At 47.3% G+C, this 22230-nt stretch overlaps 1 protein-coding gene across 4 annotated transcripts; it reads right to left on the reverse strand.

The window, feature by feature from the left end:
- Window positions 1-235: 235 nt before the first annotated feature.
- RAB19 (RAB19, member RAS oncogene family) lies at window positions 236-18550 on the reverse strand. 4 transcript variants are annotated; one of them, XM_035700097.2, is made up of 5 exons: window positions 18393-18550; window positions 17743-18204; window positions 15444-15667; window positions 12316-12499; window positions 236-1349 (listed from the first exon to the last, which is right to left on the reverse strand). In XM_035700097.2, exons 3-5 carry the CDS (start codon window positions 15642-15644, stop codon window positions 1081-1083), a joined length of 654 nt encoding a protein of 217 aa, XP_035555990.1. In that variant the 5' UTR covers window positions 15645-15667; window positions 17743-18204; window positions 18393-18550; the 3' UTR covers window positions 236-1080. The 4 variants fall into 4 exon arrangements, with proteins under 4 accessions (XP_035555990.1, XP_035555989.1, XP_025289738.1 ...); XM_035700096.2 differs by having other exon boundaries at window positions 17726-18204; window positions 18393-18547; XM_025433953.3 differs by lacking the exon at window positions 18393-18550 and having other exon boundaries at window positions 17726-18279.
- Window positions 18551-22230: the final 3680 nt, after the last annotated feature.

The raw sequence follows: 22230 nt of genomic DNA on the forward strand, positions 1-22230 counted from the left end.
ATCTGGTGTGTATTTTACACTAAGAGCTCATCTCCAACTTGAATTAGCCGCATTTCAAGTATTCAAGAGCCACACACATGGTTAGTGGCTACCCGTTTTGTGCTGGTCTCAGCCTATCCATAGTACTGAGAGGTGAGTCCACACAGACCTCTCCTGATTCAGAGCCTTTGCTGCGGTTGGACCTGCCCTTGTGGTTCTTATGATTACAAGATGTGCATTAGCAACAACCATCAGGGAACTTTGAAAAAACAATGTTTATTACTCACAGGTTCTGGAGGATACACAGCACACACACAGGCCACACAGTGAGGTCAATACTGGCTTGATATTCATCTCTGAGCCAACTGAATTTCAATTCAGAAGTGAGTTTTTATCCAGCAGATAATCTGGTATTTTTTTATTATTTTTTTAATCTGGTATTTTAGAAAGAAATCGTAGGCATCTCCCACATTCTAGGAGGGTGGTCACATCAGCCCAACTAGGATAAAGAGAGATCCACCTCTGTCTCCATCACATGGCTCTTGACCATTTGGCAAGACGGTATTTATGGTCTTTATGTGAAACGCTTTGCTCCCCAAACAAAAGACCTGAGGTGTGACCATCAGGAAGCAAAAGGTAACAACAGTTAACAGTTTATCACTGCAGGCTTTTTTCCCATCCCTCCTGCCTGAGCTGGAATGTTCTAAACATCCTCTCCCCTCTCTTGATATTCCTCCTTTATTCTTTCCTTCACTACCCTCTTCTTCCAGTGAGAAGCAAAATTCAGTAGAAAATGGTTGAAGGGTTGGGGAGAACAAATGGAAGGATAACGTGGAGCAGACCTGTCTTCCTACCCCTGCTCCCCGAGTCCTAAGTAGAATCAGCAGAATGGAGAGAAACAGTGGTGTTGCTTCACTGAGTCCGCAGGTCTGGCCTCTGGTGTGAATCGAGGCAAACTGCTCCCTATGGGGCGGGAAGGGTTAAGGACCAGCGCCAAGTCTGGGCTTTGGTCTGAGATGCAAGGTGGTGGACAGCAGGATACCCGGCTGCCTTGGGTGTCAGAGGCGGCACCGGTGGGTGCAACCGGCCTCGTGAACATATTCAGCACATGCAGTGGGTCTTCTCCTTCGGGTCCTGGGCCAGGACGACGGGCCTGGAATCCGGGGCCGGGCTGTCCAGGGTGCGCTCCCCAAGTAAGTGCAGGCTGTTGCGGGCGATCAGCTCCCTGGCCATCAGCGTGAAGACCTCGTCTACATTCTTAGACTCCTTGGCAGATGTCTCTAACACAGCAAGGAGGCCGTATTTCTCAGCCAGGGTGCAGGCATCCTCAAACAGGACGTGCCGCTTTTCCCACAGGTCACATTTGTTCCCTGGGAGGGAGAGAGAAGCAAATATTCCACTGAGAAACTGAATCTGGTCTTTGTTTTGTTTTGCTTGTTATATATTTTTTAAGATTTTATTTATTTATTCATGAGAGACACAGAGAGAGAGGGAGAGAGAGAGAGAGAGATTGAGACAGGCAGAGGGAGAAGCAGGCCCCACGCAAGGAGCCCAACGCGGGACTCGATCCCCAGACTCTAGGATCACACCCTGGGCCCAAGGGAGGCGCCAAACCGCTGAGCCACTCAGGGATCCCCTGTTTGTTTTTTTTTTTAATGAACTTTTAAAAGAAATATTTTCAGGTGCCTCGGTGGCTCAGTGGGTTGAGCACCTGCCTTCGGCTCAGGGCGTGATCCTGGGGTCCTCCAGAATCAAGTTCTGTATCGGGCTCCCTGCAGGGAGCCTGCTTCTCCCTCTGCCTGTGTCTCTGCCTCTCTCTCTGTGTTTCTCATGAATAAATAAAATATTTTAAAAAATTTTTAAAAAGAAACATTTTCGTTGGGCAATATTCACATATGATTCCATCATAAACAGCAATTGTGGGCAGATTTACTGAAAATGAAACCGCTGGTGGATGGAAACAGAGCTGCTGTCTTAAATCACTATCAAATGATCAAATGTAAAAAAAAAAAAATCAAATGTGATCTTTAGGAGGCGTGAGAAGGGGGTGGGAGGTGTGTGCTTTACTGGCAGAGACAGGTGGAGCCTCCGTGTTGGAAGGAGGGGCCATCATTCCTTCTAGGTCTAACAAGGTAAAGACTGACCCAGAGGGAGTCTCTTGATCTTCTCTCTTCTTCCTTCCAATCTTGTTTCTCTTTCCGCTCTTTTCCTTTTTTTTTTTTTTTTTTTAAATTTTTTATTTATTTATTTATGATAGTCTCACAGAGAGAGAGAGAGGCAGAGACACAGGCAGAGGGAGAAGCAGGCTCCATGCACCGGGAGCCCGATGTGGGACTCGATCCCGGGTCTCCAGGATCGTGCCCTGGGCCAAAGGCAGGCGCCAAACCGCTGCGCCACCCAGGGATCCCTCCGCTCTTTTCCAAACCACAAAGTGTTGGAAACTGTGGTGGGAGGGGGTCTAGCTGAGGAGATGGTGATAAGGACTTGCTGGATTAAAGACATAGAATGGAAAATGCAGGACTTAGCTAACCCTTACATACAATAGGATGCGGACTGTGAGTGTGCAGTTCATGCTGTAACTATTGCTATTCCCCTCAGAGTTATAGAACATTCCAAGTTACCCCAGAGTTCAGGGAGGGGGGCACCTGGGTGGCTCAGCGGTTGAGCATCTGCCTTTAGCCCAGGGCGTGATCCTGGAGTCCCGGGATCGAGTCCCACCTTGGCTCCCTGCATGGAGCCTGCTTCTCCCTCTGCCTGTGTGTCTCCCTCTCTCTGTGTCTCTCATGAATAAATAAATTAAATATTTAAAAAAGAAAGGAAGAGAAAGAAAAGAAAGCTCAGTGAGGGGTTTTGTGAGCCTGGCCCAGGACTGGTTACAGAAGGAAAAGTGACCCATCTCTCTTGCTTTTCCACTTCAACCCCACATTCATCCAGTCATCGGACTTTGATTCCTCTGAGGCAGGAATCTTTTTTTTTTTTTTTTATTTACTTATGATAGTCACAGAGAGAGAGAGAGGCAGAGACACAGGCAGAGGGAGAAGCAGGCTCCATGCATCGGGAGCCTGATATGGGATTCGATCCCGGGTCTCCAGGATCGCGCCCTGGGCCAAAGGCAGGCGCCAAACCGCTGCGCCACCCAGGGATCCCGAGGCAGGAATCTCAAGGTAAAATTGTTCTCCTACGGGGTCTGTTCCACTAGACATCAGGATTGATTACAAAGCTACAGTAATTAAGACAGGCCAGACTGGTGTTTCTCAACTTGTTTTTTTCCCCTAAAGGAGCCTTTTTAGATCCCTTTTCCCCATAATTAACCCTCCCCACCATGAAAGCCTTTAAAACGTTTAATTTTGAAACAATTACAGACTCACAGGTGTTTGAAGGAGGTGCTTCAGGGAGATCTCAAGTACCGCTCCCCCTACTTCCCCATGGGTAACCTCTTGGGTAACTATAGTCCGACTTCAAAATCAGGAAATGAACATTGGCACATCCCACAAAGCCTCTGCAGATTTCAGCAGTTACACAGTGCACTCCTGCAAAGGAGTGTGTGTGCACATGTGTGTGCACGTGTAAAATCGTGTGTGATTTTATCACATGTGTACATCCCTCCATCCACCACTGCAGCCAAGATACAGAACAGTTCCATCACACAGAGTGCTCCTTCATGCCATTGCTTTGCAACCTCCCATCACTTCTAACCCCCAACCATGAATCCATTCTCCATCACCACAATTTTGTTATTTCAGGAATGTCACAGAGATGGAGTCATACAGGGTGTCACCTTTTGAGATTGTCTTTTTTCACTCAGGGTAATTCCGCTGAGATCCATCCAAGTATGTGTTGGTAATTTATTCCTCTTACTGCAGGGTGATAGTTCGTGGTATGAGTGGACCAGAGTTTAAGTGTCCATCCATTTGAAGAAATGGAGTTGATTCTAGTTTTCAGCAATTATGATAGAGTGGCTATGAACATTTGTATATAGATCTCATGAAAATTTAGTACCAAAAAAAAAAAAAAAGAAAATTTAGTACCGTAGATACACTATATATCTGGTCCTTTGGAGGACACAAGCCGTGGTGGTGTCCAAAGCACTTTTGCCCCACAGGAGAACAAATGAAATAGATCAGCAGAGTAGACTAAAAGTTCAAAAACAAGTTCACAGATACATGCACCTTTTACAGAAAGATGGTATCACAGAGCAGTGGGAAAGGTTGACTTTTTAGTAAATAGCACTGGTGCAATTAGCTCTTTTTTTTTTTTTAAGATTTTATTTATTTATTCATGAAAGACACAGGGAGAAAGAGAGGGGCAGAGGAAGAAGCAGGCTCCACGCAGGGAGCCCGACGTGGGACTTGATCCTGGGTCTCCAGGATTAGGCCCTGGGCTGAAGGCAGTGCTAAACCGCTGAGCCACCAGGGCTGCCCGCAATTAGCTCTTAATATGAAAAATTACAAGGATGTGGTCCATACACCCCACCGCACATCAAAATCAGTTCTGAGTAGATTGCAGATCTGAAGGTAAAAGTCACAGTAAATTAAAAGAGAGGGAGGAGGAGGAGGGGGAGAAGGAAGAGGAGAAGGAAGAGAGAGAGGGAAGAAAGGAGAAGAAAGAAGAAAGAAGAAGAAAGAAAGAAAGAAAGAAAGAAAGAAAGAAAGAAAGAAAGAAAGAAAGAAAAGAGAAGAAAAAAGAAAAGAAAAGAAAAAAGAAAAGAAAAGAAAAAAAAGAAAAGGAAAGAAAAGAAAAGAAAAGAAAAGAAAAGAAAAGAAAAGAAAGAAAAGAAAAGAAAGAGGGGCACCTGGGTGGCTCAGTGGTTGAGCACCTGCCTTTGGTTCAGGGCATGATTCCAGGGTCCTGGGATCAAGTCCCGCATCAGCCTCCCTGCATGGAGCCCGCTTCTCCTTCTGCCTGTGTCTCTGCCTCTCTCTCTGTGTTTCTTATGAATAAATAAATAAAATCTTGAAAGAAAGAAGAAGAAAGAAAGAAAGAAAGAAAGAAAGAAAGAAAGAAAGAAAGGAAGAAAGAAAGAAAGAAAAAGAAAGAAGGAAAATTTGCTCCAAAATGCAATATTTAAGAGTATCTTGATGACTTTGATTAGGGGAGAACTTCCTTTTTTTAAAAAAATATTTTATTTATTTATTCATAGAGACACAGAGAGAGAGAGATGCAGAGACACAGGCAGAGGGAGAAGCAGGCTCCATGCAGGGAGCTCGATGTGGGACTCGATCCCAGGTCTCCAGGATCACACCCTGGACTGAAGGCGGCGCTAAACCCGCTGAGCCACCAGGGCTGCCCAGGGGAGAACTTCCTAAATAGGATACAGGAAATAATAATCATTAAGGAAAAGATGGATGTATTGAAATACATTGAAATTGAAAATGTCTATTTAGGGGCACCTGGGTGGCTCAGTTGGTTAAGTGGGCAACTCTTGATTTCAGCTCGAGTCATGGTCTTGGGGTTGTGAGATCAAGCCCCATGTCGGGCTCCATGCTCTGTGTGGAGTGCCTTGTCCTTCTGCTCCTCCTTCTGCTCATGCTCTCTCTCTCAAATAAATAGATAAATAAATAAGTAAAGCTCTCTCTCTCAAATAAACAAACAAACAAATAAATAAAATATTTAAAAATATATATTTATGTAGGGGTGCCTGGCTGGCTTAGTCGGTAAAGTATGTGACTCTTGGTCTCCGGATTGTAAATTTGAGCCCCACGGGATCCCTGGGTGGCTCAGCGGTTGGTTGAGCATCTGCCTTTGGCCCAGGGCATGATCCTGGAGTCCCGGGATCGAGTCCCACATCAGGCTTCCTGCATGGAGCCTGCTTCTCCCTCTGCCTCTCTCTCTGTGTCTTTCTGAATAAATAAATAAAATCTTAAAAAAAAATTTTTGAGCCCCATATTGGGTGAAGAGATTACTTAAAAATTAAAAAAAATTTTTTTAAAGATTTTATTTATTTATTCATGAGAGACACAGAGAGAGAGAGAGAGGCAGAGACACAGGCAGAAGGAGAAGCAGGCTCCATGCAAGGAGCCTGATGTAGGACTTGATCCCGGGTCCCCAGGATCACACCCTGGGCTGCAGGTGGCGCTAAACCGCTTCACCACCGGGGCTGCCCCCCCAAAAAAAATTTTTTTTAAGTAGGCTCTGCGCTCAGTGTGGAGTCCAATGAGAACTTGAACTCACGACCCTGAGATCCAGACCTGAGCTGAGATCAAGAGTTAGACACTTAACTGACTGAGCCAACCATATGCCCTAAAACTAAAATCTCAGAAAACAAATACACCATCAGGAGAGTGACACAGCCACCCACAGGATAAAAAACGTGTTTGTAACACACATTGCTGACAAAGGGCTCAGGCCTTGTTGGTGAGAGTGACCGCAGGGAGCACAGCTAACGGCAGTCTGGCTGCTGCCCTCTGTCCCCGCTGGCCAGTGTGGAGGCCCCAGGCCAGAGGGTGGCTCATGCAGACCCAGGCCACAGGCTGCAGGACTCCGTCCCTCTGTCAGGCCACGTTGGCTCAGGGCCAAAGGAATCTTCCTTCCAACTGTGTTCAGTCTGAGACGCTGCCTGCCTGCTTTTACGGTGGTGGGCTGAAAACTGACTCCCAAAGACTAGGTTCTAATCTCTGGTCTTTGCAGATGTTATGAAGAATCTCAAGATGGGGAGAGAAACCCGGATTAACCAGATGGGCCCCAAATACAGCCACATGGATCCTGATGAGCAGGGTGGGGGGAGACTTTACACACACAGAGGAAGTGAGGTGAAGAAGGACGTGCACGCTGGATGTTGCGGCCACAACAAAGAATGGTGGCAGCCGCCAGAAGCTGGAAGAGGCCAAGAGCAGTCTCCCCTAGTGCCCCCAGAGCCTTGATTTGGGCCTAGAGATTCTGAGTTGATTTCTGGCCTCCAGGATTGAGAGAGAACACCTGCCCACGATTTTAAGCTGCTCTGTTTATGGTATTTATGACAGCAGCCACTGCAAACTGACCCAGGTACACATCTTCAAGACGGCTGCATGCATAGTTACAGCCAGGGAGGCTTAAGCTCTGCTTCTGGAAGGAAGATGTGAGAGCCCCTTGGTGGGGGGAGGGATGTAGGAGTGGGAGTCCCTGAGCTGGGAGTCGGGTCTACCCTGGGCATCCCTCACTTTGAGCTGTGGGTTCTGGGCTTGATTGCCCTCGGTCTGCCTTTTATGACCTGCTCCCCTAACCTGCCCCATCACCACAGCAGGTTAGAGCACTGACTGTCCACTGCCCAGCCTCTCCACAGCTGGGGGCCGCACACCTCAGGACGAGCTGGTCACACGGTGGAAGGGAGAGAAACTGTGTGTTTGCCACTTGCAATCTGAGTCCTCGCTTGCTAAGTGCTGCATGTTGGGTGCCCAGTGAGATGGCCCTGCCCTGAACGCAGGAGTTCTTCATCTTGTCAAGGAGACAAGACACACACACAGTTCGGTAACTACCAGGGGACCCCTGGGTGGCTCAGCGGTTGGGCATCTGCCTTCAACTCAGGGTGTGATCCTGGAGTCCTGGGATCAAGTCCCCCATCGAGTCCCCCATCGGGCTCCCTGCAGGGAGCCTGCTTCTCCCTCTGCCTGTGTCTCTAACTCTCTCTGTGTCTCTCATGAATAAAGAAATAAAATCTTAAAAAAAATTACTGTACCAGAATTTTCTTTTTTTTTTTTTAAGATTTATTTATTTATTTATTTATTCAGAGAGAGCAAAAGAGAGGCAGAGACACAGGCAGAGAGAGAAGCAGTCTCCATGCAGGGAGCCCGACGTGGGGCTCAATCCCGGGTCTCCAGGATCACACCCCAGGCTGCAGGCGGCACTAAACCGCTGCACCACCGGGGCTGCCCTGTACCAGAATTTTCTGATCCAAGATAGGCCATGAAATAATATACGTCAAGGACCAGGTGAATAGTAACAGTTGGTAGAAGTACAGGCATATAATCTCTGGTCCACATTTCCTAAATCCTAAAAGCTCAGAAACTCTGGTTTTCTGGTAATTCCTTTGACAGTAAAGTCTGCCTTAAACTGGCATCTGAAGTTTTCATTCACCCTGCTTTGTATGTCCATTCACACGCTTCAGTGCACTGTATAAACACTCATGCATTTGACCTGGGGGGGGGGGGGTTGGCCCAGACATGCTGAGGGTGTTGTGTAACATAGAACGCCTATATCTTAGGCATAGAGAGCTTTTGCTGAGAGACTGTGGACCTGGAAATACAAGAGCAGTTTAAGGGGAAGGTCTGCCTGAAGTCCTAAGGGGTCACACAGCAGGTGCCCAGGGAAGTTAGGAGAACACCCTGTATAGCCTATAACAGGAAGCTGGCTCCTGAACACCTCACTCTGATGGAGAGTACCAAGAGCCAGGAGGTCACAAACAGCAGAAGGGATGAGAAAAGGGTAAGAGCCAGCCTCCTCTGGGAGGAAAGCAGGGAGGGCACTTGTCTGTTGTGCGCAGGAATTTGTATGCTCTCTTGAGGGCAATGGGGGCCACCGCGGATTTGAAACAGAGGGACCCTAAGTGGGGGGGGAGGGGGCTGATCTTCCTGTAAATGGCCGGAGAGGAGGAGCAGTAGAAATCAGTGCCCAAGCCTCTCTCTGACATTTGTGTAAATGTCTGTGAGGGGCTGCAGTAAACTTGTGAGAGAGAGAGTACCCTTGTGTAAAGAAATAGAGTAAGGGGGCGAGGACACTTCTGTGAGGGAGCAGCACAGCTGACTTTTCTAGACTAAGGGGAGGAGGCCACGGAGAGAAAACAGGAGGACCCAATATGTCAGCCCTTGGGATTGGGCACATCATAAACTGACACATCCTGATCATCTTTGGGGGGATTTCTAGGACCAGTGACAAAGTGAGGCAGAGGTGGTTGTGAGGAGCCACAGACCTGGCTATGAAACCACCATAGCTGTGAGCTTCCGGGAAATCCTGCAACATCCCTCCTGTCCCCATCTGTGTCTGTGGCAGAGGAACTAGTAGTTCAGGAGGGCGCTGGGGGGAGTCAGCAAGGGAGGCCCAGCACCTTGGAGAAAGGGTGTTGTCTTCCAAAGAGAGCTGAGAAGGGAGGGGGCCTGGGGGCCAGCAGCTTCCAGGCCTGGAGGAAGGACTACTTCATTGTGAGAAGCACGGGAATTTAATGGAAAAGAGATCCAGTCCCCCTTCCTGGGAAAACCCCAAGTGTGATTAGTGAGATGCACATTTTTCACCCTTGGGTGCCTCTTCTCTGGGAGCTACGCCTCGTGGGCTGTGGGCCTCGGAGCCCCTCTGGCCAGCACAGAGGAGCTTCACCTGCTCCGCCAGGAAATAACGGCTTCCCCTCACTGGGATCTTAGCACCGCGCTAAGTGCTTCCTGTAGCCACCAACCCAACAACACACCTGCAGCAGGTATCAGTTTAGTAGAGGAGGAAGTGGAAATTTAGAGAGAGTAATGAGTCCAAGTGCAGAGGAGAAGGGCAGAGAGGGAGAGCGAAACCCAAACCTGACTCCAAAGTCCAGTTACATGCAGTGACTCAGGAGAGGGCTCAGAATTGCACCTGGAGCCGGCTGTTTTGTGTCACTTGTCATCAGCATCTTCCTAGCAACCTTCCTGGTCCTCACACCCCAGGGCTGGGGCCCTGCTCCTCAGGAAGCAGCTATCCTGAAGGATGCAGGACCCCTCGGTGAACATCCTCCTTCGCGCTTCCCAGAAGTGGTTGATGGGGAAGAAATATGGGTCTTTACAGGGTCAGTGTTTATTTCTCTAACTCTGAACTCTGCTTGTAGAAGCATCCTTTATACCAGAAGTCAAATTATGAAAGTTTCTGATTCCAGGGGCAGCCCGGGTGGCTCAGCGGTTTGGTGCTGCCTTCGGCCCAGGGAGTGATCCTGGAGTCCCAGGATCGAGTCCCATGTCAGGCTCCCTGCATGGAGTCTGCTTCTCTCTCTGCCTGTGTCTCTGCCTCTCTGTGTGTCTCTCGTGAATAAATAAATAAAAAAAAAAAAAAAAAAAGAAAGTTTCTGATCCCAAAGGGAGTCTTGGGGTGAGAAGCTACAGGAGAGAGGCACCTCACTCCTCCCAGAGAGATAAGGTGCCCTCCATGGGGGAAGCCTCGCTAATCCCTCTTCCCTGGTGTCTGCCACGTGGGACAAGCCCCTCTGAGAAAAGGAGGGGACCCAGAGGGAGGGGCATCTACTTGGGCAACAGACTATGGTATCTGGAGGTTTTGATCTGATGCAGCAGGAAGGAGGCAGCCACTCTAGGCTCTTGGAATGACTTTGTTTCTCAAGCTAGGAGGAGCAGCATGAGTTCCAAGGCAGCATTCCCTTCAAGTCTGTGCATAGGACAGGGGCCGAACTATGAAGCAAAACGTCCTTTCTGGAATCCTGATAGTAATAATGAATGGGCTAGATGTGCCAGTAATAATGAATGGGCTATACACGCCAGTGACTTCTAGGGCCCCACCCGAGTCCAGGCTTCGCATCCCGTGACTGATTCTCCACTGGGGCCCAGCTGCTTGGTCTCAGGTAGGCACCTTGCCCCAGGCCCGCCCATCCTTGGTTAGGCCAGCAGCCTGGGTCATGCTTTGCCATGAAAAGAAGGAACGGGGGCAGTGGGATTCCCTTTCTGAGGAATGTGAGCAAGCGGATACTGAGAGAATGAGGTTTGTGGCCAGAGTGAGGGGGGGATGATGTCAGAAACTCCATGAGTGAGGATTCCAGGGTAAATGGGGGCAGCCCCCACTACTCCTGCAGTGAGAAACAGCTCTGAGGGAGGGAGGGAAAACAGGTACACAATACAGTGCAAGGAGGCTGATTCCCAGGGCTCAGGTCCTGAGAGGAGGATGCTTGTCAGAGGGGGGGCTGGCTCCACTGGCTCCTGCTCTGGCTGGGGCTCAACCTCTGGCTTCTCCTGGGTCCTAGGAAGTCGCCCCCTCACCATAAGCCCTGAATTCTTTGGAACAGAGATGAGTCAGATCCTCAAACAAACTTCCTAGAACAAATCCTATAGTTTAGTAAGAATTTACCTGGTTCCAGGCACTGCTAAGCAATTTATGTACAGTATCTCATTACATATTTACAACCCACTAAGTATTAGTCACATCTTATAGATCAGGAACTAAGGCTCAGAGGGTTGCCGGCCGCAGAGCTAGGCCATGCTCGTCAGAGGATGAATAAGCCATTAAACACCATGCGTTTAGCTCTTTGTCAGTCTCACAGCCAGCTGTCTAGGCTGGTGCTATGCAAACTTCCATTTGCCTATGAATCTCTTTTCCTCTTAAAATGAAGCTTCTGATTTACTAAGCCTGGGATGGGGCCTGAGAGCTTGCACTTTTTAACAAACCTCAGCTGGTAACTGCTGGTTCGTGGGCCACACTCTGAGTAGCAAGGGCCTAAACGATCATGTCAAAATTTAGCAGCCACTTGGTTAATAGCCGTGTGGACAGGAGGAAGGAAAAGGCAGCTCCGTTTGCAAAACTGAAACTACAGAGAAGGGATGGAAACCTTACACTGTCTGAATGTTCAATAGGACGGCTCACGTCTTAAGCTGGCAGTTTCCTTGGTGCGGTTGAAGTTGCTGCTAATTTTGATGGTGGTTTGTCGTTAAGATTGGCTTAGGGGTGACGGGCACTGAGGGGGGCAGTTGATGGGATGAGCACTGGGTGTTATTCTGTATGTTGGCAAATTGAACACCAATAAAAAATAAACTTACTACAAAAAAAAAAAAAGATTGGCTTAGGGGGCAGCCCTTGCGGCGCAGCGGTTTAACGCCACCTGCAGCCTAGGGCGTGATCTTGGAGACCCTGAATCGAGTCCCACATTTGTCTCCCCGCAGGGAGCCTGCTTCTCCCTCTGCCTGTGTCTCTGCCTCTCTCTGTGTGTGTCTCTCATGAATAAATAAATAAAATCTTTTAAAAAAATTGGCTTAGGGTCCTAGCAGGTGTAGGGAGTCATTCACGGATAGTCAGTCACCCGCCTCGGAGTGGCTCCCTTGGGGATTTGAAGCCCATCTGATACTGTAAGCCTCAGACTGCAGGGTATTTCCCGTGTGGTCTACACACGTTTGCATCAAATCAGTTGGGGATGTCTTCATAGAGAAGCCCGGACCCCATCCCAGGTGTCCGGGAGGAGACACTCTAGGGTGGGCCTTGGAATCTGTATTATCAACAAGTTCGCATCCCTTCCCACCACCCCCCATTCTCAAGTGGATCTGATGGGAATTCTAAGCCAAACGCTTTCCGAGGTCCCGTCCACCGCCTGCACGTTTAGGATTCCCCGTTCCCTTGCCGTCAGAAGCATATAAAAGCTGAGCATCAGCAGAGGGGGACAGGACAGAAAAGCTAAATGCTTCGAAAAGGCCATACCAATCAGCATAATGACCAAGTTTGCCGCTCCGTATTTTTCTATCTCGTGGATCCAGTGAGGAACAGACTCGAAGGTGGACCGTCGGGTGAGGTCGTAGGCGATGATGGCCGCGTGGGCACTGCGGTAGTAGCTTTGAGTGATGGTCCGGAAGCGCTCCTGACCTGCGGTGTCCCACACTTGCATCTGCAAAAGGGCAGGAAAGGGGGTTCGCATCAGGAGTTCCCAGGCCTGCCTGCCGGGAGCTTGCTCACCTAAGCTGTCTGGAAACAGCAGGTTCCTGGGTCTCACTTCGAGATAACCCCAATTCAGTAGGTCTGGAGTGGGGCCCAGGGATCCGTGTTTCCGTGTGGTCCTCAGGATGATTTGGGTGTGCTTTCAGGTTTGGAGCCACCATCTAAGGGATGCTTTAGTTGGAGAGGTGTATCCAATGTCTTGGGTCTGCTGTTATATATATATGTATTTTTTCTTTTTTTAAGATTTTATTGATTTATTCATGAGAGAAACACAGAGAGAGGCAGAGACACAGGCAGAGAGAGAAGCAGGCTCCCTGCGGGGAGCCTGATGTGGGACTCGATCCCAGGACCTCAGGATCAGGCCCTGAGCCAAAGGTAGACGTTCAACCACTGAGCCACCCAGGCATCCCTTTATTTTTTATTTTCATTTTTTAAAGATTTTATTTATTTATGAGTCTGGTGTTCTTGATCTTGTTTTTTAACCTCCAACATCCCTTTGTCTAGATATTGGGATTTACCTTTGAACCTGCTCAAGGTGCTGGTGCTGGCTGAACTGTTCTGATTTTAAAGGACCACTCAGGGATCCCTAGGTGGCTCAGCGGTTGAGCACCTGCCTTCAGCCCAGGGCATGATCCTGGAGTCCTGGGATCGAGTCCCACGTCAGGCTCCCTGCATGGAGCCTGCTTCTCCCTCTGCCTGTATCTCTGCCTCTCTCTATGTTTATCATGAATGGATAAATAAAATCTTAAAAAAAAAAAAAAGAAAAAAAAAAAGGACCACTCAGCTGTTTATGTCTAGGAGTGTCTTTTTATTTTTTTTTTTTTAGGAGTGTCTTTAATAGTAATCCCTTCTCTCTCTCTCTCTCTTCTTTTTTTAAAGATTTTATTTATTTATTCACGAGACACACACACACACACACACACACACACACACACACACACAGAGAGAGGCAGAGACACAGGCAGAGGGAGAAGCAGGCTCCATGCACCGGGAGCCCAACGTGGGATTCGATCCCGGGTCTCCAGGATCATGCCCTGGGCTGAAGGCAGGTGCTCAACCACTGAGCCACCCAGGGATCCCAAGTAATGCCTTTTCAATGGCCATCCCACGGGGGCATCCGTTTGTACACCCTCCCACTATATCTGAGGGTACCTGTTTGTTCACTGTCTCACACTGTTTATAAAATGTACTCATTAATAATTGATTAGTTCATCAAGTAAGTTCTGCACCCATTGTGGGGCTTGAACTCATGATCCTGAAATCATGAGTTGCATGCTCCACTGACTGAGCCAGCCAGGCGCCCCTATACAACGTATTTTTTATTTTTTTATTTATTTTTATTTATTTAAAAAATTTTTTAAAGGTATTTATTTATTTATGATAGTCACAGAGAGAGAGAGGCAGAGACACAGGCAGAGGGAGAAGCAGGCTCCATGCACCGGGAGCCTGATGTGGGATTTGATCCCGGGTCTCCAGGATCGCGCCCTGGGCCAAAGGCAGGCGCCAAAGCGCTGTGCCATCCAGGGATCCCACAACGTATTTTTTAAAGAAAGATTGTAAACGTACCCCAAACTAGAGAGAATAAAACAAGGAACCCTCATATATTCATCACCCAGACTCAGTAATTATCAAGATTCCAGCACTCTTGCTTCATCCAGCCTCTTGTGTTTTCTTTGAGGTGTTATTTTAAAGTGAATCCCAGGCTTTATGTCACTTCCTTTGTGTCAAAAGTGCACATTTTCGTACATAAGCACAATGCCACCATCACTGCTAATCAGCTATTCAATAACTTCCTGGTATCATCTAATATGTTAAAATTGTCCTAATTACCTCCAAAATGTCTTTTTACTGTTGTTTTTACTTAGTCAAGATCTGAAGCAAGATTGTGTTTTACATTTTCACCAACACTTTCTGATCTTTTCTAATCAAATAGGTAAAAGTCTCTCACTGTTATTCAAATTTGCACTTTTAAAATTATGAGTAAGGATGGGCACCTTTACAACTTGACATAAATTTCTGAGCTAGTTCTATCGAACTTACTATGAAATAGCAATTTCGTACAATCTGTAGATTGCCTACTTTTTGTGTTTGGTTGTTATTCTTAGATATCTATTGTGGCTCTTTCACATTAAAGAAATAAGCCTTTTGTCAGTTCCATATTTGCAAATATTTTTCTCCAGTTTGTCATTTTTTAAAATTTTGTTTACAGTATTCTTGTGAATGTAGAAATATGACCTTTATAACATTATATAGAGATATATAAATTTGGCCTTTAGATAGTTGTGATTTTCCTTCATGGCATCTGAGTTCTTGTCTTAAAAGGCTGATTTCCTGGGGCACCTGGGTGACTCAGTTAAGTGTCTGATTTCAGCTTGGGTCATGATCTCAGGGTCCTGGGATCGGCCCTGCATTGGGCACCACTCTCATCAGGGAGTCTGCTTGTCCCTCTCCCTCTCTGCGCCCCCAACCCCTGCTTGTGCTCTCTCTCTCTTTCAAATAAATAAATAAAATCTTTTTTTAAAAAGGGTAATTTCTCCATTCCACAATGATAAAGATAAATATTCCAATGATTATTTTTTCTGGTATTCTTATGCTTTCATCTTTTATATTTAAATCCTTTATTCCCCAGGGATGTGTTTTGATGTTAAGAACTCTAGCTAAGGGGCACCTGGGTGACTCGGTTGGGCATCTGCCTTCGACTCAGGTCATGATCCCGGGGTCCTGGGATGGAGTCCTACATAAGGCTCCTTGCCCAGTGGGGAGTCTACTTCTCCCTCTGGCCCTCCCCCTGCTTATGCTCTCTCTCAAATAAATATATAAAATCTTAAAAAAATAAAACAACAACCCAAGCACTCTAGCCAAGAGAAGAGGAACCAACCCTGTGCTTTTCTGACCTTTACTTTCTTGCCATCAATCTCAAGGGAGCGCACAGTGAAGTCCACCCCAATCGTGTTCTGCTGTGTCTCTGTGTAGACCCCAGATTTGAAATGCTGAACCACACACGTCTTCCCCACGTTGGAGTCCCCAATGAGGATAATCTTGAACAAATAGTCAAAATTCTCATCTGCTGCTCTGGATGAGCTGGAGAATTGCATGGCTCCTGCCACCTAGAACAGACCTAGGAAGAAAAAAAGAAATCCAGCATCTCTTTAGTGAATGAGGCACTGTTCTAGGCACTCGGGATGTAGGACAGGATGAGGGAAAGGGAGGTTATTCCTTCAGAGGACTTGCATTCTTGTGGGAGAAAGACACTAATTACTGGCCAGGTGCGAGGGAACCTCCCCCACAGGCACACACCTGCCTACATGAGTTGGCATTCCTTTGAAATGAAGAGTTTAACTGCCATTCTCTGTTGGGCCCAGGACACAAGCAACACTATTGGATGACAGCATTCACTAAAATCTTAGTCACTGAGGCCAAGAGATCCCCCATGTTCTATCAAGTGCCCAGAACCAGAGGATGGCAGAGGCGAGCCTCCGGGCATTCATCAGCTGGAGGTCATGCCTAGGTGTCATCCTGTCTCCGCTTCACACAGGGAGGAAACCACCCCCCCCAACTGTGGAAGACAGAACGTCCAGGCAACCAACAACAAGGACCGACAAGATTTGACAGAGAAGTCAGTTTGGGGAAGAGTGACGTGGCCTTTTTCTTCTGGTTTTCTTGACCAGGAAGTTAGGATTTGGAGAATATTTAAGATGAAAACTATGTGGAGCACCTGGCTGGCTCAGTCCGTAGAGCATGTGACTCTTGATCTCATGGTCGTGAGTTCTTCAAGCCCCGTGTTGGCTGTAGAAATTACTTAAAAATAAATACGCTTAAAAAAACCAACCCAGGGATCCCTGGGTGGCGCAGTGGTTTGGCGCCTGCCTTTGGCCCAGGGCGCGATCCTGGAGACCCGGGATCGAATCCACATCGGGCTCCCGGTGCATGGAGCCTGCTTCTCCCTCTGCCTGTGTCTCTGCCTCTCTCTCTCTCTCTGTGACTATCATAAATAAATAAAAATTAAAAAAAAAAAACAACCCAAAATGAAAACTATGGTTTTCAAGTGTTTTTTGACATATTTTACTATAGGCTGGGAAATAACGTGTCTAAAGATAGTGTTTTCCAAACTAACTGGTTATGTCAGAACCAACTAGAGGAGATAATTAGAAAGATACATTCCTAGAGCCTATCCCAGATCTACTAAACATATTTAAAGACACACACAGACACGCACACACGCACTCACGCACCACACACACACAGGCACATGCTCCGTGGGTGATTCTGATGACCCTCTGGGTTTGGGGAACAGTGATCAACACAATCTCTTGAAACTTCATTCCCACCTCAGCATTTCTGCTTAAATATCCACCTGTGCTTTGATATCTTTGATTACAAGGAATTCAGTCTCCTGAAAAAAAAATCCATTTGGCATGTCCAACTCTAACTTACATGGGGTTGAACTCTATCTCCCTGGGGTTTCCATCTGTTGCCCCTCGTGCTGTGCCAGCACTTGGCAGATTCCTATTCCACATGACAGCCCATCAGATATTTGAGGCAGCAAGCATATCCGCTCAAGGCAAATATCCCTGGGCCTTTCAACTGTTCTTCACATGATGTTGTGTTGGGTCTCCTCATCCAATGTTTCATAAAAATACATGGAAACTTATCCCTTTGATGATTAAATTTGACATGCTTCACATTGCTCCTGCCTTATGACACCCTTCCCCATTTCTTCCAGTTTCATTTTTTGGTCTTCTCTAAAGTCAGGAAAGGACAAATCTGCATCATCACACAATTTTAAAAAGCACCCAGATTCATAACCGTGTATGAAAACCCTGAGCTTTAAATGGATGAAGAAGTATCCCATACCTCTCTTGGACGCCTCTGAAGTCACCTATGGCAAATGACCCAGCAGACAAAAGACACAACGAAACCACTCTTTCCCTTCTGGCTTTTCAAATAAAGGCCATTCCACTTCCGGTGTCATATCACTGTAACTTGAGCAAGAATCTTCCTTCCACATTCCCCCTCCCCCAAGTAAGTTCTCAGGCTCAGGGTTTGGACAAAAGCCCCTGCTACCTTGGCCTCTGCCCCCCCCCCCCCCCCACCAGAGAAATGAGCAGTGCCCACCGCAGGTGCCCTCCATCCCGCATCCCGTAGCTTTCACCTTCCTGGTTCACCTGTTGCTTACCTGGCTCGCTCTCTCACCTCTGCTCGCAGGTAATGTTTACTTTATGCTCCTAGTTTTTTCCCTTTCCGTCCTCCGTGTGCCTTTCCTCCTCCCGCCTCACCGGGGCCGCGGTGGAAGCTGTCGCTGGGTCCCCAGGTGTCGGGGGTTGGCGACCTGAGAAAGTGAAAGGAAAGCGCGAGCCCGGGGCGCAGCACAGGTGAGGCGCTGGCCAGCACTCCCCACGCAGCCAGCCTTCCCGCCCCGCGATCGCCACCCAGCAAAGCCGAAGGAACAGGACTAGCCGCCTAGCTCCCCCTTCCTTCTCTCTACTCCCCTTCTTATTTGCATCCTTTGCCCCCAGTTTTTCCTGGGGTCCCTCGTTTGGCTGGGGGTGGGGGAGGCGGCTAGCTGAGAGGGCGGCAAGGTCAAGGAGGTTACAGATCTGGGTCTTGAGTCATTCCATTGTTTCGTGGACTTGAAAAACTCTCTTTGAAGAGCCACTGAGAGAAGGGAGGAGATCCAAGAGAAGATGAAAAACCAAAAACCAAAAACCAAAAACCAAAAAACAAAACAAAACCCCCAAACAATTCTGAACTTGCACAAAAAGAGAGAGCTGGAAAACATTCCTGTTTCCCTCCCTCAAAAAAGTCTACCGCAGAACAAAGGTTAATTTTTAGGTCTGGAAAACCTTGAGTTTATCAGTCTCCTGTTGGCAGCAGAAGCAGAAGGCTGAGGTGAGTTTTCCTTAAGTTTTGCTCTCGCAGAATCTGGAAGAATCACCACTTGTCAGATCTCAGGTACTAGATTTTCTCCGAAATGTAGGATGTAAGTGTAGGCAGTTACGCTACAATGTGCGAAATGGAAATACCAGACTGATAAAATGTTTAGATGGGTATGATGTTTTCAAACTGTGAGCTGAGACCTATTAAGGAATCATGAAATCAATTTTTGTGGGTGGCAAATTTTTTTAAGACAGTTCCATGCTTAACGTGGGCCTCTAACTCACAACCCTGAAACTGAGAGTCGGTTGGCAATACCGACTGAGACAACCAGGTGCCCCTGCAACCAGCATTTTTACAGAAGAAAGTGGGACAAAATTCCAGAGTATATCTCATGCAGTTGAGGCTAAGTACTGTTTTGTATAATGGTTGGGTCAGTTGTATCCATGCATGAATGTACGCAGGTGATGTAAAATGTATCTCTTACATTTTGGGTTGAGGTCTAGAAAGATTGAGAAGCACTGAAATCGAGGAGGATTTATTCACTCTCCAAGAGCATTTCTTTCTAGGATTCCTTCAGAAAACCTTTAAATTATAACTTCTCTTACCCATATTCCATTTATGCATCACTCTTTAGTGCAAAAATGCAATTACTCTTTTTGAGTAATAAGCCCAATGCTGGCAGGTAGAGCAAGAAAAGAAAAGGCACTGCCAAATGCTGCTCCTGCACATTGTCATTCAGGAAGCCACAGTCATCTGTCTGTGAATTGAAAATGAAATATGGGGCAAGATCCCCCACCCGGTATGGGCAGGAGGCAGGAAATAAAACCTGGTGGATGTTAATGTCAGTGAGGCTAGGTGTCAAAATGGTTTCTTCTTCTGGTAATGGTTACTGGGGAATTAAAAAAAAAGTCAACTGACTCAGCCCTGGTGCTTAGAGAACATCTAGAAGTAGAAGTCAAATAGTACAATGTCTAGGGACGCCTGGGTGGCTCAGCGGTTGAGTGTCCTGCTTCTGGCTCAGGGTGTGATCCCGGGGTCCAGGGATCAAGTCCCATATCGGGCTCCCCGCATGGAGCCTGTTTCTCCCTCTGCCTGTGTCTGGCCTCTCTCTCTCTCTGTGTCTCTCATGAATAAATGAATCACATCTTTTTTTTTTTTTTATCAATTACATCTTTAAAAAAAATACAATGTCTAGATGGTTATGGAAGTTAGGGAGAGAGAGATTCTCCTTCCCCCGTTCTGACCTTTTCCACCGGACCCTCTCCACCAACGCGACTATGAGTGCAAAGAGCATGGCCTGGGCTTCCTGACCTGGGTGGTAGTGACACAGGTTGTGTACTTATTTTATTCACACCCACTCCACACATCCATACACACATATATGTACATGCACACACATATGTTTTACAATATGGACACTTTACACAGTATGTCCTTTTTTTTAGAGAGAGAGAGAGTGTGAGAGAGCAGTGGGGGGCGGGGAGGGGTGGAGGGAGAGGGAGAGAATCTTAAGCAGAGCCCGTGCTGAGTGCAGAGCCCGACTTGGACTCAATCTCATGATCCTGAGATCATGACCTGAGTCCAAATCAGGAGTTGGATGCTCAACTGACTAAGTCACCCAGGTGTCTTCAGTTTAGCCATTTTTAAGGGTTCTGTTTAAAGGCATTAAATATATCCACATTGTTGTGCAATCATCACTCCTATCCATCTCCAGAACTTTTACAGCATTCCCAACTGAAACTCTACCCAGTAAACAATAACTCCCATTTGTCCTCCCATTTCTCTTCCCTCTCAGCCTCTGGTAACCATGATCCTACTCTCTCTCCCTATGAATTTGATCCAGGTATTTCAGGTACTTCATGTAAATGGAATCATACAATATTTATCCTTTTGCGACTGGCTTATTTCATTTAGCATAATGCCCTTGAGGTTCCTCTATGTTGTAGCATGTGCCAGAATTTCATTCCTTTTGAGACGCCTGGTGGCTCAGTGGTTGAGCGTCTGCCTTCTGTTCAGGGTGTGATCCCGGGTCTGGGGATCGAGTCCTGTATCCGGCTCCCTGCGAGGAGCCTGTTTCTCCCTCTCCCTCTGCCTCTGTCTCTGCCTCTTTCTGTGTGTCTCTCATGAATAAATAAATAAATAAAATCCAAAAAATTTTCATTCTTTTTAAAGGCTGAATAATATTCTACTATATATTATATTATGTAATAATATATTTATTGATGTATCAACACCCAACCTCAAGATCAAGAGTTGCACATTCCAGCAACTGAGCCAGCCAGGGGCCCCCTCCACATATTTATATATATGTATACACACACACACACACACACACACACACACAGAGGCAGAGACACAGGCAGAGGGAGAAGCAGGTTCCATGCACGGAGCCAGATGTGGGACTTGATCCTGGGACCCCAGGATTACACCCTGAGCCAAAGGCAGATGCTGAAACCTCTGAGCCACCCAGGCATCCCATAAGCATCACATTCTACTTTAATGCCTATCTAATAGTAAAACTCTTCCCTTTCCCTGCTGTCTTTATAGAGAGATTTTCTGGGTTGGGAGATTTTATTTTATTTTATTTTATTTTTTAAATTTTTTTAAATTTATTTATGATAGTTACACACACAGAGAGAGAGAGAGAGGCGCAGAGACACAGGCAGAGGGAGAAGCAGGCTCCATGCACCGGGAGCATGACGTGGGATTCGATCCCGGGTCTCCAGGATCGCGCCCTGGGCCAAAGGCAGGCGCTAAACCGCTGCGCCACCCAGGGATCCCAGTTGGGAGATTTTAAAACAAATTCTGTTTCCCCAACAAGTTGAAAGAGGGCCCAAGAGGGCAGCAGACTCTACTTGCAAGTCCCGTGTCTTAAGGCCTTTAATTTTCCGAGAGGCTGTCAGGATCTTAACATTCATCTATTTGGGTGGGTGGAGTGGAGGGCAGAATGGTGAATGATGGTGGCAGATTACTGGCCCGGCCTGCATGGGCCACGTCATTTAATTAACTTAAACAAAAATGTAAAGCATAACCAGGTGTTATGCTATATGTTGGCAAATTAAACTCCAATAAAAAAAATATCTCGGGATCCCTGGTGGGTGGCGCAGCGGTTTGGCGCCTGCCTTTGGCCCAGGGCGCGATCCTGGAGACCCGGGATCGAATCCCACGTCGGGCTCCCGGTGCATGGAGCCTGCTTCTCCCTCTGCCTATGTCTCTGCCTCTCTCTCTCTCTCTCTGTGTGTGACTATCATAAAAAAAAAAAAAATCTATTACTTTTATGGAGGTATGTAATACAAAACACACAACAAAAAAAGCAGTAGAAATAAATATATTCTTTGGGGAAGCAGCATGTTACTTTTTACAAGAAAGCAGAGGGCAGCCCTGGTGGCTTAGCCGTTTAGCGCTGCCTTCAGCCCAGCGCTGGAGACCCGGAATCGAGTCCCACGTCGGGCTCCCTGCGTGGAGCCTGCTTCTCCCTCTGCCTGTCTCTCTCTCTGTGTCTTAAATAAATTAAAAAAAAAATAAAATAAAAGGTGGGTTATCTGTTTAAAAAAAAGAAAGAGCAGAATTAAGCTTTTCTGAAAAAAAGATGACCTGTACAGCACTTCTCAAATTGTATTTTCTCTCTCTCTCACTGCTTTTTTCCAGCTTACACCCCTGGCTATCGCCTCCTCCTGCAGCCCAGCAGCCGGGTTCACCGAGGCCTCGCCCCTCCCTCTCCCTCCCACCTTCGTCTCCCTCCACCGCCCCGTGCCGCCCCCTGCGGCCCGCAGGTGATGCCGCGGTCGGACTACAACTCCCAGC

The sequence above is a fragment of the Canis lupus genome, chromosome 16 (assembly GCF_003254725.2).
Source record: "Canis lupus dingo isolate Sandy chromosome 16, ASM325472v2, whole genome shotgun sequence".
NCBI classification, from domain to species: Eukaryota; Metazoa; Chordata; class Mammalia; order Carnivora; family Canidae; genus Canis; species Canis lupus.